Source organism: Lutjanus erythropterus, chromosome 3, assembly GCF_056507025.1.
Source record: "Lutjanus erythropterus isolate fLutEry1 chromosome 3, fLutEry1.hap2, whole genome shotgun sequence".
Classification (NCBI taxonomy): Eukaryota; Metazoa; Chordata; class Actinopteri; order Lutjaniformes; family Lutjanidae; genus Lutjanus; species Lutjanus erythropterus.
Window position 1 is genome coordinate 11,039,801 of NC_139319.1, and position 11,689 is coordinate 11,051,489.

General features: G+C 40.0%; 1 protein-coding gene and 2 non-coding genes across 3 annotated transcripts; all 3 read right to left on the reverse strand.

The window, feature by feature from the left end:
• Positions 1-1,204: 1,204 nt before the first annotated feature.
• Positions 1,205-11,596, reverse strand: eif3ba (eukaryotic translation initiation factor 3, subunit Ba). Its single transcript, XM_084714970.1, has 19 exons — positions 11,382-11,596; positions 9,049-9,241; positions 8,841-8,960; positions 8,690-8,747; positions 8,367-8,495; positions 8,099-8,256; positions 7,082-7,213; positions 6,889-6,955; positions 6,759-6,805; positions 6,433-6,643; positions 6,260-6,332; positions 6,046-6,168; positions 5,188-5,266; positions 4,780-4,918; positions 4,527-4,652; positions 3,631-3,708; positions 3,414-3,522; positions 3,216-3,328; positions 1,205-1,780 (listed from the first exon to the last, which is right to left on the reverse strand). Exons 1-18 carry the CDS (start codon positions 11,479-11,481, stop codon positions 3,228-3,230), a joined length of 2,043 nt encoding a protein of 680 aa, XP_084571096.1. The 5' UTR covers positions 11,482-11,596; the 3' UTR covers positions 1,205-1,780; positions 3,216-3,227.
• Positions 4,397-4,484, reverse strand: LOC146329699 (small nucleolar RNA SNORD60). The gene has a single exon (XR_014769878.1). It is a non-coding gene; the product is annotated as a small nucleolar RNA SNORD60 (small nucleolar RNA).
• LOC146329700 (small nucleolar RNA SNORD60) lies at positions 5,030-5,111 on the reverse strand. Its single transcript, XR_014769881.1, has one exon. It is a non-coding gene; the product is annotated as a small nucleolar RNA SNORD60 (small nucleolar RNA).
• Positions 11,597-11,689: the final 93 nt, after the last annotated feature.

The following is an 11,689-nucleotide window of genomic DNA, read 5'->3' on the forward strand; positions in this document are numbered from 1 at the left end:
CTTGACATAAGCCTATTTGTTACACTTCTGCCTTAGTTATGTAAAAGTACAACACGAGAGAAAAGTATTAGACATACCCATGAAGAGAGATGGTTTCCAACATTAACGGGTGACGTGTGGGTGATGTGTGCTTCACTGGCAGGAAGAGGATCTATATATATATATATACACATTTATTAAAGGGTTATAGATTGTTAGATTAAAAAAATTTAAGTCATATTTCTTGAACTATGATGCCTTTTTTTTAAATATTTTTCAAGAGGAGGCTTCTTAAAATAGCTTGGTTTGTTCAAACAACAGCCCGGAGACATTCCAATTAAAGTGATATAAAGCAGTAAAAAGCAGCAATCCTCACATCTGAAGGGTTTTTGAATGATAAATGACTCATGAATCATTGATTATTAAAATGGTTGGTGATTAAATTTCTCTACTAAGCATTTAGATTACCAATTCAGCACCACCTGTATACAGAATTTCTCTTTTATCTGCTGACATCAATCACTCACATAACTGGCACTGCACACACTTTGAAGGCGTACTTTGAAAATATCAATGCACCATACCATTTTCAGTACAACTGGGAAAATAAACACATGAAAATTTGAAAGATAAATATGACAAAGCATGAACATGACAAGGAACCTTACCATTTTAGATTTTTTTTTTCTTTAGCTCAGGCCCGTAAATTATCCCACTGTAAAGCTGATTGTACCTTTGTGTTAAGCACAACAGCACTTAAGTTTATTTACTTCTCATGTTGTTACAAAGAGAGCAAAAAAGCACAGCTTGTATCGATGCTATGTAATTTCATGTATTCAGTTTTGATATAGCAAATAACACTCGTGCACAGGAGACTGCAACAATACAGATATAAAAACTTCCACTATCTGAAACCAACAAACACTCCTTTACACTCTGCTGTCTCTCTCCTAAACTTCAAGAGGACAACTTTTTATCATAACTTATTTTCTTTTTATCTTTTTAACTGACAACTTTTACTCTGTATCTCGTTTTTTTTGTCTTAATGTTGCACTGTTTTTAACTATGCATCCCATCCCTCTGCTGCATGTCAAATTGCCCCACTGGGGACAAATAAATGTATTAACTGATCTAGCTCTGCTCTGCAAGCGCCAGGTCTGAACAAGACTGGAGAACAGATGGTTCCCTCCACAATAAAAGAACCAAACATTGCGACACAGTCAGGTAGTATTGAGTTTGAATGTTTATTTAAAGTTATTCCCTCCGCGCACCCCCTCCCTGTGTGAAAGCCTAGTCTGAAAGGAGGAGGATACAGGCCACTATAGTGCCACATCAGCACATTTATTAACAAGGCTACTTGTTTAGTCACAACACATCCACCCCCAACTGGTATGGCACTCTGTGCTGCCCTGTGATAACACACTAGCATGGTGAGGCTAGTTCATCAACAGCCCCAGAAGAAGAAGAAGGTCCAATAAGAGACAGGGCTGAGATTAGAGAGCGAGAATCTCCAATTAATGAATAGAAAACAGGAGGCAGTTTTACTAAATCTCAAGTTCCACAGAGAATAAGAAATGGGGCGGATGATGCTGAGAGACAAAGAGAAAATATTCTATACAAAGTATTCTCTCTCCTGTCCCTCGATGTGGCCGTTGATCCGCAAGGCGTGCTTTGATGATGTCACTAAAGTTGAATGTTGAGGCTTGTTGATTGTGAAGCCCAAGATTCACCGCGTGGTCGTCGTCCTTCTCCAATCAATGACGCAGCTCCTCTCTCCTCCTTCCACACAAAAACGGATGGACTGTAAAGAGAAAGACGCAACAAGTTAAGAACAGATCCACGACGTCAGCATGTGCTTCCATTTTGGTTCATTTACATAAACAGGAAAAGAGGGAATAATACACTATCTGTGTTTGTCAAGCTTAAAGGCTCAATTCATTATACGAGGCAGATGCAGGAATGTGACTAATGTTTCCCCCCATGCCATCTAATGATTGTGAGTATATGACTGACTGCACAGAACAAGAGCGACTTTTATTCATGAATTTCAGCAGCTGCACGAGGAATGAAGGAGTTGGTACACATCGTCTATAATGAGCAGAAATTTTTCCAATCACGACTAGGGCTGAACAAATTTTCAAAACACATCAGCTGCAGTTATTTTGACTGATAATGCAACTGTGATATGATAGGGAATTATCATTTTTACACAATTATTCTTCATTTCTTTGATAGACATTGAAATGATTATGGTGTGATTTTTGGGAGAATCTGCACCAAAGAAAGATGTTTTCTGTAGAATGTGATGTTTAGGCCACAATATGTCTGCAACACAATTTTTAATTTAAAATGTTATTTTGCCACACATTTTGTCTTAATGAAATACTGTTAAATAATTTCAGTTAACTGTTCAGCCCCATCGGCCACACACACACACACACACACACACACACACACACACACACACACACACACACACACACACACACACACACACACACACACACACACACACACGGACTTGATGGTGCATTCAGGTGCACCTCATGATTTAAACAGTAAAGTTTCTCTATATGTTTTTTTTCTTTTTCTAATATTTTGTTGAAATACATAGGGTAACTTCTGTCACCATTTTCTTGCTTTTTCACATCAGCTAAAATCCCATTAATTTCTACATAAGTAGATTTTTTAAAAATTCCTTTGAAATATATACACACACATTTTTTTTTAAACAAACTGGTAATAAATTCAACAACACTCTTGTACAACAGGTGCCCAAGTACCTCTGATCAGTTTCAAGTTGTTTTATATTAAAATACTTAAATAAATAAAGCTACACAATAAATAGAGGGCTTCAAATGGATCCCACGATCTGCATCTGCTCATAGTGCTTTCAGTTATCAGTCCCACAAATCCTGATCGGAGCGTTCTTACATTACATACTGACAGCATTCATTTTGGGTTATGCAGCGTTTTCAGTGCTTTGAGCAGCACATCCTGAAATATATTCACCTCATTGAGAATTTTCATTGGCAGGTATCCAGAAAACCTTGAAACATAAAACTGAATCTATCTACATAATCAGATACTACTAGGGGTAAATGAGATTTTTTTTTTTTGGCGATTTGGTCCATCTGACCTTTAGACAGGACCAACATCGACTATGAACTACACAGCAACACGATTCAGGAGTACGAATGTCAACCTGTCTGCATGTCTGTGTGTGCAGGTGTTACCTGCGTAGGGGACTACAGATCTCCAAAGGGAATGATTTCTTCGTTGATAAAAAACTCAATGGTCTCCTCCTCCCAGTCGTCCACATTGCTGTCCAGCTCATCAGTGTCCACACCTGGAAGACAAACAAATGTCATCAGTGATTTTTCTTAAAAGATAAGGACAGCAAAGGTTCAGGGGTACTAAAGAGAAAGTCTCACCTCCTCTGAGCTCGAGGCGAATGCTCTTCTGTTCCTGATAGATCTGCTGCGCTGCCTCCCTGTAGCGACGGTAGTCCTCCATCATGGACCTGCGCTTGTCCACCAGCTCCTACTCACAAACACAAAAAACATTCAGCTTCGTAACTGAGAACAGCGTCTGGGATTGTAAACATGCAGCTTGTGTCACTGATCAGTTACAGACAAGAACAGGTCAAACCTTAGAAGCCTTGGACTGGCTGAGACGATCCTTCTGCTCGAAGATCTTGGAGTATTTCTTAAGATCCTTCTTGATCATCTGAAAGAGACGGAGGGGTATTTACTATAAAGGAAGGTTCCATTACCACAAATGAAGGTAGGAAAAATACAATATCAAGTACATGTTGCACCAGTATACAAGGGTTCATACACCTCTGTAAGAGTAAAATTCAAGCACTTTAGGAACTTTTAAAGGTATCCAAACCCAAATTTCTAGGCTCAAAGCCTTTATCATCACATTTAAATTATGATCAGTCAACTTAGTTCCCCTCCACATCGAACGTGAGATGCCAGCAGATAAACCAACACTCACAGTGTTGTTTGGAGTCTTACCTCCTGCTCTGCTTCCTCTGAAGTATAAGGACTTTGTGGCATTTCATATCTCACTAGCCGGACAACTGATCTACCGAGGTTGAAATCACCTCACCTGTTTTTTCTTTTCTTCAATTTATGCTATGAAATCTATGCCACGCTTATGCCACACTTGACACAACAATGACAATTGAAATGTAACCGTTTTGACATTTATGAGTAGCTGAAAATGTAATAAATTTTGGAGGAAAAAAAATTCAAATATTAAACGGTTTTTGATTTACATGAGTGACTGCACAGAAGAAACACCAGATTGTGTTGAAAATCAAGCATTATTTAAGGATTAAATTCAAATTCAAGCATATACATAACCTTGAAAACAGCTTTGTACGAACCCTGTAAGATGCTGTAGTTGTGAGCCTCAGATCAGAGTTAGAATCAGGCGCTGCAGTGCAGCTCTCATACGAGGTGTCAGAAAAGTTATTTAGTTTGTCATCACTGGCTCCAGACACACAGATGCAGTGTATTATACAAATAAAATGGTACCTTGATCTGGTCTGCGCTGAGCAGGGTGGGAGGTCTGGGTCTCCAGAGCAGCTGACAGAAGCGGTCCTTGTTGTTCTTCTGAAGAAGACGGCCCTGGAACGTCCACAGCCAGTACGCATTGTCCACCTACAAACACGTGGATGAAAAAAGGTGTGAGCACAAGTTCAGTGTGAATTGCCACCAATCAGCAGCAGGCTGGTCTGGCAGGAAAGGAAAGGACGAGTATTTCTGGTGTCACAGAGCAGCACGTTACCTTGTGGCTCCACCAGGAGACGGAGGTGACGACGTAGCGACCAGTCGGGTCCCACTCTACGTCAGAGGCCATGTAGTGCTCCGCTATGTTCATCATGGTGCAGTCTGACGTGTCCACAAATGCAAGAGCTCCATTCATGCTGGACACACAGGAAAAGACAAGATTATACACACACACACACACACACACACACACGACAACCTTCATAAGAACTGACATACACACGTACAACCTTATACATAAACACTCAGAGCCTCAGATCAGAGTTAGAATCAGGAGCGTAGCTCTCATACGAGGTGTCAGAAAAGTTATTTAGTTTGTCATCAGGGGCTTCTTGTGTTTGTCACTCACACAAATACACACACACACACACACACACACACACACACACACACACACGCAACTGACCTCCTGAGTCCAGCCAGAACCAAAAACTGTCCCTGGGGACTCCAGAAGATGCTGTTGGCCTGCTGTTTGTCAAACATCTCTGCAGAAAAAGGACATAGTGTCATGTTAAGTGTCATCAGTGTCAACACAAAGGCCTGAATTTAAATCATTTTTAGAAAAAGGCCACTTTGGCCTTTGATAAACACAAATTTATTAGGACACTCCAGCTAAAATGTAGATGACTAAAGCAAAAACCAATGTTGCAAAAGCCGTAAGTGATAAACAAAACAATATCAGGACAATTACCTGATAATTAGCCTGATCAGCTACCATCAGTAATCAATACAAACACACTGTAAACAATTTATCAAACCAATAACTAATCACTGTCAATGTCACGACAACCTTATACTGTTACTTCAGCTTTTACCTAGTGTTTCTGTTTCTAACAAAACGTTACAAAATATATATATGTGTACAAAAAAATGAAACTTCTTGCACACTACGGGGAAAATATGAAAACCAAACTCCCTTTAAGAAATGTGACAATTTAACAATTCCTTACGCGTTCACAAAAACACATAACTCTACAAACACAAGTTCTTCTTGTTCTTATTACATAACATTACTTGTTAGCTCGTGGGTTAGCTGTTAAGGTTAACACTGCATATTTATTTTTGGGAGAGAAAGAAATCTCCTGTTACTGGGAAACGTGACTTTATTTGTTGTGTCACATGAAGTTTTTGGGGAGGAGATCTGCAACTTTCTTTTAAGTTAACAACAGCCAGTTCAAAACAGGGCACGTCGAAGTGGTGATGAGGGCAGTTGATCTTAGAAAGAGCATTACATTACATGCCCTGATTTGTCTGATCTACTCACTTATGAGCTCAATCTTGCCGTTGTTTTTGACATGATAGAAGGAGACGCTGATTCTTGGAGCCTCTCCGTGGAGAACGGCAAACTTGCTGCCGTTGGGTTCCCACGCGAAAGCTATGATGCTTTCTGGAAAGACAGAAACACAACAATGGATCAGGGTTTTATTTTTCTATGGGGGGGAAAAAACGCCATTACTTTGTGTCTATTATGTTCTCACCTTTCATCTCCACCACATCAACAGGAACCTGCTTCTCTCTCATGCGGAAGATTTCAAAGTTGGTGACCACACCCTGAAAAATATTGAAAAATGAATTTAATATCTCATTTATTTATTTATTTTTAAACCACTGAGGTCTCAGCTGTTCCCCATCTTTCTCGCCACTTGTGTACCTGTGTTCCTTTGGGAGTCCTGTCCACCTTCACACACAGGTAGTCTCCGTTTCTCTGCCAGTGCAGTTTGCAGTCGACAACGTTGAAGAGGTTGCGGACACGGATCTCCTGACGGGAAGGCATCTGCATCAGAGTCACTCTGGCTGGGATGTCTTTGTCCTCAGGTACCCAGAATGCTATGATGTTGTCACCAGGAGACCAAGAGAAGTCCCTACACAGACACACACACACAGATACTTGTTGATATCTCTATATAGAATACTGTCACAATTTAAAGTGTGTAATTGCAAGAAACAAATCATAAAAGCATAATCAGGGAGTCTTACTTGATCCCGCTAATCTTGAGACTCTTCTTGTCGAGCAGGCCCATAGACTGAGAGGAGCAGAAACATGTTTTTAATGTCATTTTCACACTTTAAATAAATACAACCACATGTTTTTTGTAAACCTCCTTACTGGAGTCTCATAGATGCTCAGGGTGTCTGTGGTCATCCTGGCAAAGAACTTCCCATCATGGCTCCACCTGAGAACAAATACGTTCTATTATGATGCATTCGATCACCACAGGAAGAACATATATGACAACAACATTTAAGGTAAATGAGATTTTGACAATGACAGAGAAGAAAAAAAAGAGAAGACTACTGACTTGAATATGGGCCAGTGTGCGGAGCTCTCGCAGTGGAAACCTCTCTTTTTCTGTCCAGTCAGAATGTCCCAGATGATGATGGCCTGTGGGTCCTCCTTGGTGTCCATCAGTGGACTGAAGGTCACCACGTACCTGGAAGAGATGGAAACCACACAATGGAGCTTCAGACAGTTCAGTTCAACTAACATTAAACATCATAAATTATCAATAATTTAAGCTTATCAAATGAAGAGTTTTGAACCGTGAAGGGTAGCATTTTATTAAATTCATTTTTTTACATAATGAAGATTGTTTTATGTTTATTATTTACAGTTATTTATAATTATTAAAAATAACAGTGAAAGCTTACTGTTGAAGTGCTGATGTCATTTTAAACAATAAAGTGTATTGTTTAGGGCTGTAACTAATGATTATTTTCACAACGGATTAATTAGTTGATTATTTTCGTGATTAAGAGTTGTTTGTTTCCCAAAGCCTAAGATGACGTCTTCAAATGTCTTGATTTACTCACAACCCAAAGATATTCAGCTTACTGTCATACAGGAGTAAAGAAATTTTTAAAAAGAAGCTGAAATCAGAGAATTTTTACTTTTTTCTTTTACAAAATTATTCAAGTGGATTATTTATTATCAAAATAGTTGGCGATTAATTTGATAATCTATTAACCATTGCAGCTCTATTATTGTTAAACTAGTAATCATCCTTCCTCCATTACATATCTTTGTCACAAGTGTTTGATCACCACAGTTCAGAGATCACTGCACAAAAATATCTTTATTTATATTCAAAACGTATACATAACGACTATCAGCTGATACATCAACATCAGAATTTTTCTACTGCCTAATATTGGTTTGGCCTCAAAAGTCCAGTATCTGTCGGGCTCTATTTCAAACACAGCATCTGAATTCACATCACTCAATAAACACGAAGATAATTCTTAAATACACACAAAGTGAAATCACTTTAATCAGATAATGACTAATTACGAAAGTAACAAACAGCAGAGTTGCTTACCTCTCACATGGTGAGAAGTCGATGAGGGACACACCCTGATGGCTGAACCTCTGAATCTGTTTGAACTTCTCGCCGCCCCACAGTGCAATACCACGCTGGTGGAAGGTGGCTAAGTAGGTTCCTTTAGGAGACCAACGCACGTACGTCTCTGTCCAGCGCTGCATCAAAACACAAAGACATTATTAGCCTGCATGCCAACCACTACTGTCGAATTATACTCAATACAACCCTTTAGCCGTATATTTCAGCAGTGTGAACAGCTACTTACAGCTCTCTCTTCAGCTGTGATTGGATCCTTGGCATCGTTATTGAAAATGGCGGTCCTCTCTCCAGCTTCGTAGATCACACTGTACTGGTCACGACAATCAGGGTCCTCAATCCAGTGGCGCATATTTCCCTGAACGGAAAAACATACAGAGTTAGCAGAGCTTAAGGCAATTTGGCACACTATTTGTTCTGTCGATATTCAGTAGGCAACTTTATGACGTAATATAGGGGCAAAGCTTCATATTTTTGCTCAACAGAAGTAAACAGAAAAGGCTGCACAATAAATTTCTTATCAAGAGTAAAAAGTAGAATTTTAACACTCACAAAATCTTTGAAAGGCTGCTTCTCTGGAGTTTCCCACTCATCACTGATGTTCATGTACCTATGAAAACAAGAAAACAGAATTTATCAACTTGTCTCACACGATATCTGCTGTCACAGATGGTGCATTTATCATCAGACGCTGCGTACTTACTTGTCAAAGTCAGTGAACAGGTTGACTCTGAACGTATGCTGCTTGTCGAGTTTGTACCCATCTGCGTTCTTCACTGCCTCGAGGGCCTGGGCGGGAGCAGCGTACTCCAAGAAGATGTACCTGCGTGAGATATGGGTCTTTTATTAACATTAAATCAGATTAAACCAGTGTAATGCTGCCACAGCAGAACAGAAAGTCCAACACGTACCCTTTGGTCAAGCCCTCAGCCTCTGGATAGAACTCAGTGGTGATCCTGCCAAACTTGGAGAAAATCTTGTGTATAACATTCTTGAGTTTCTCCAGTCGCTCTGGGCCCACCTGGGGGACGTTGTCCACCACCACCACCGAGTCGATGCCGTCAGCCTCTTGGGGCTTCTCCCTCAGGATGTCACCAAGGAGTTCTGAGGAGAAGAGAACAAGAGGCAAGAAGATCAGGAAGGGAAAAACTAACATTAGTCACTTAGTTGATTAATGTTAGGTAGCCTGCGCTTCCAAATACATATTTATGCCCCAACAACTATCAGTTCAAACTGTAATGAGATGTCTGTTTGAACAATTGAAATTTATTGAGATTGTAATATCACCTCCTATAATTTTCAAATCACAGGAGATGCAGTGTTTGTCAACAGCAAACTGTGTCTAAATACCATTTTAAATTGAAGTTTTTCAATGAAAATGAAAATAATACATAAAGAATTTTGTTAAATTACTACTTTTTTTTTTCAGAATCATTTAACCCTTGACTGTCAGCTCCACCATTTTTGAAAATTTTGCTTTCATTAGACAGTGGCACAGGACAATTCATACAGGAAACAAGGGGAGAGAAAACAGAAGGTGTAAGCAGCAAAGGTCCTCAGCTGGGAATGAATCACAGATTTTGCAGGATTATGGTATGAACCAAGACTATCAAAAGTGTTGAGACTGAAATACTTTTTCTTGATCAATTTTCATTGAAGACCTGAGTTCAGTCTTTATTATCCTGCCTGGAACTTGGCTTGCAGCACAGTAAAAAATGTATTTTTCCCTTTGTCATGATTTCGAAAGAGGTATCAAGTATTGTTTTTTAATACCAGTGTTGCGCAAAAGTTTACAATTCTGGTAATGTGACAACTCCAGTGCAATCCTTAACCAATATGCCACCAGGACACTGGAGCTGTTCTGATACCAGTATGGGAAAATGCCTCCAATACTGTTTGAAATGCTGGAGACTCTATGCACTTCCCAGCAGCATCCAGCGTGATAAATTCATATTCTATTGCATGCATCCTCTGTATGTATTTGTTCATGTTTTGTAAAAGGGCTTAACCTGAGCTAGGCCATACTATAATGATGACAATCATAAAACATTTGTACTGTGTCAGTAGTATAACTGTTAAGAAGTAATATGTGCAGTCTATATATATACTTTTTTTTTGCACTACACTGGATCAGTACTCTGTATCAGCTGAGCTGTGTTAGATGTCGGAATCAATAAGTAAAGAAATTGGAAGTGAATTGGAACATCTGACCTATGAATTGAACTTTGCATATTTATGTATAGCCCTAGCTGGCAGGTTAAAGGGTGATGCACTATGGAAGAAGCTATTAATATCCTGTATTATATAACGTTTGAAAAGTTCACTATACTCTTTTGACAGTTTAAACAAATATAATCACGATTTACAGAAGTGTCAATCCAACTCTACGGTTATTTAGGCGACTGTAGTCAATGGTGCTGTTGACTTGTATTGACATAATATTAAAACATACTCTCAGTGACGCACCGCAGTTCAACGGCACCACAGAATACAGCTCCCAAAATGACAGCTGAACCAACTCCTCTCAGACACAATGGATATAAAAACTGAATATCCTAGACTTCACATAGGGAGATTTTATTGCAGGGCTCTTGAACTAGACTTCATTAATTCCAGCTGGGTGACCCAGTACTCCTGCAGTAGAGTAATGCTGTGCCATATTTACAAAGCATCCCAATAAAGGGGAGTTTCTACGGTCATACTGATGCGTCATGTGTTCACGTTTTACCTGCAGACCCATGGGGCATCATGGACCAAACACCATCAACCCAATTAGGATTAACGTTTAGCTTTTACTACCAGCTGCTTCATGCAAACCATAGACCGCAGGGCCGGTAGTGATCTTGGTCGTAATTAAAGATTCAGACAGCAACAAGAAATTAATTGCCTGGCATTTGTCAGCTTCACTCCTTTATCAAGCAGTTTCGATTTTTCATATGACAGCGACAAGGCCACAGTGAGTGGTTGGTAGTCTGGGGTCTGGGTGAGGCTTCAATGGGCGTGAAATGGAGCTAGGATAACGTCGGTTTATGTTAACTGATGGTGATGATGTGGGCACTATTGAGGAAAATTGTGTTGTAACGATTTTTAAAAATACCTAAACATTTAGTCATTAATGTCCGGAAGGCAAAGTGATAAGCTGCACAGTTAGCTTTGTAGCATCTGTGTTAACACGGCCGTTGAGCCCGTTAGCTAGCTGTTAGCAACAGGCCATAAAGCCGGCGTCTTTCCTGCTGCCGCTCACCCTCATCTTCGATGTCATCCTCGAAGTCCTCTGGGTCGCTGAACGAGGGCTCCTCCTCCTCATACTCGGGGTCGTCCACCATATCCACCGTTTCTTGCATTTATCAGGACTACGAGACGGAGTTCTCGCTACAACTGAGCAAAATCCCTAAAATTAAGAGGCTGACGGTGGTCGGCCGGTGCGGCACCATGTGCGATTACGTGAAAATGGACGATGTGACGGAAACGCAACACCGGAACTTGTTCGGACTCCTCTCCGTACAAGGGAACTCCAGACACGCGAGAGATCTCGCGGGAGTGGTCATTTTA

What these genes read in the sequence shown, in the direction of transcription:
- eif3ba (XM_084714970.1), bottom strand. Translation starts at nt 11,481, where the DNA reads ATGCAAGAAACGGTGGATATGGTGGACGACCCCGAGTATGAGGAGGAG. An exon ending in GGATGACATCGAAGATGAGG is followed by an intron (nt 9,242 to 11,381) that starts GTGAGCGGCAGC and finishes TCTTCTCCTCAG; the next exon opens with AACTCCTTGGTGACATCCTG. An exon ending in GCCAGTCCAAGGCTTCTAAG is followed by an intron (nt 3,523 to 3,630) that starts GTTTGACCTGTT and finishes GTTTGTGAGTAG; the next exon opens with GAGCTGGTGGACAAGCGCAG.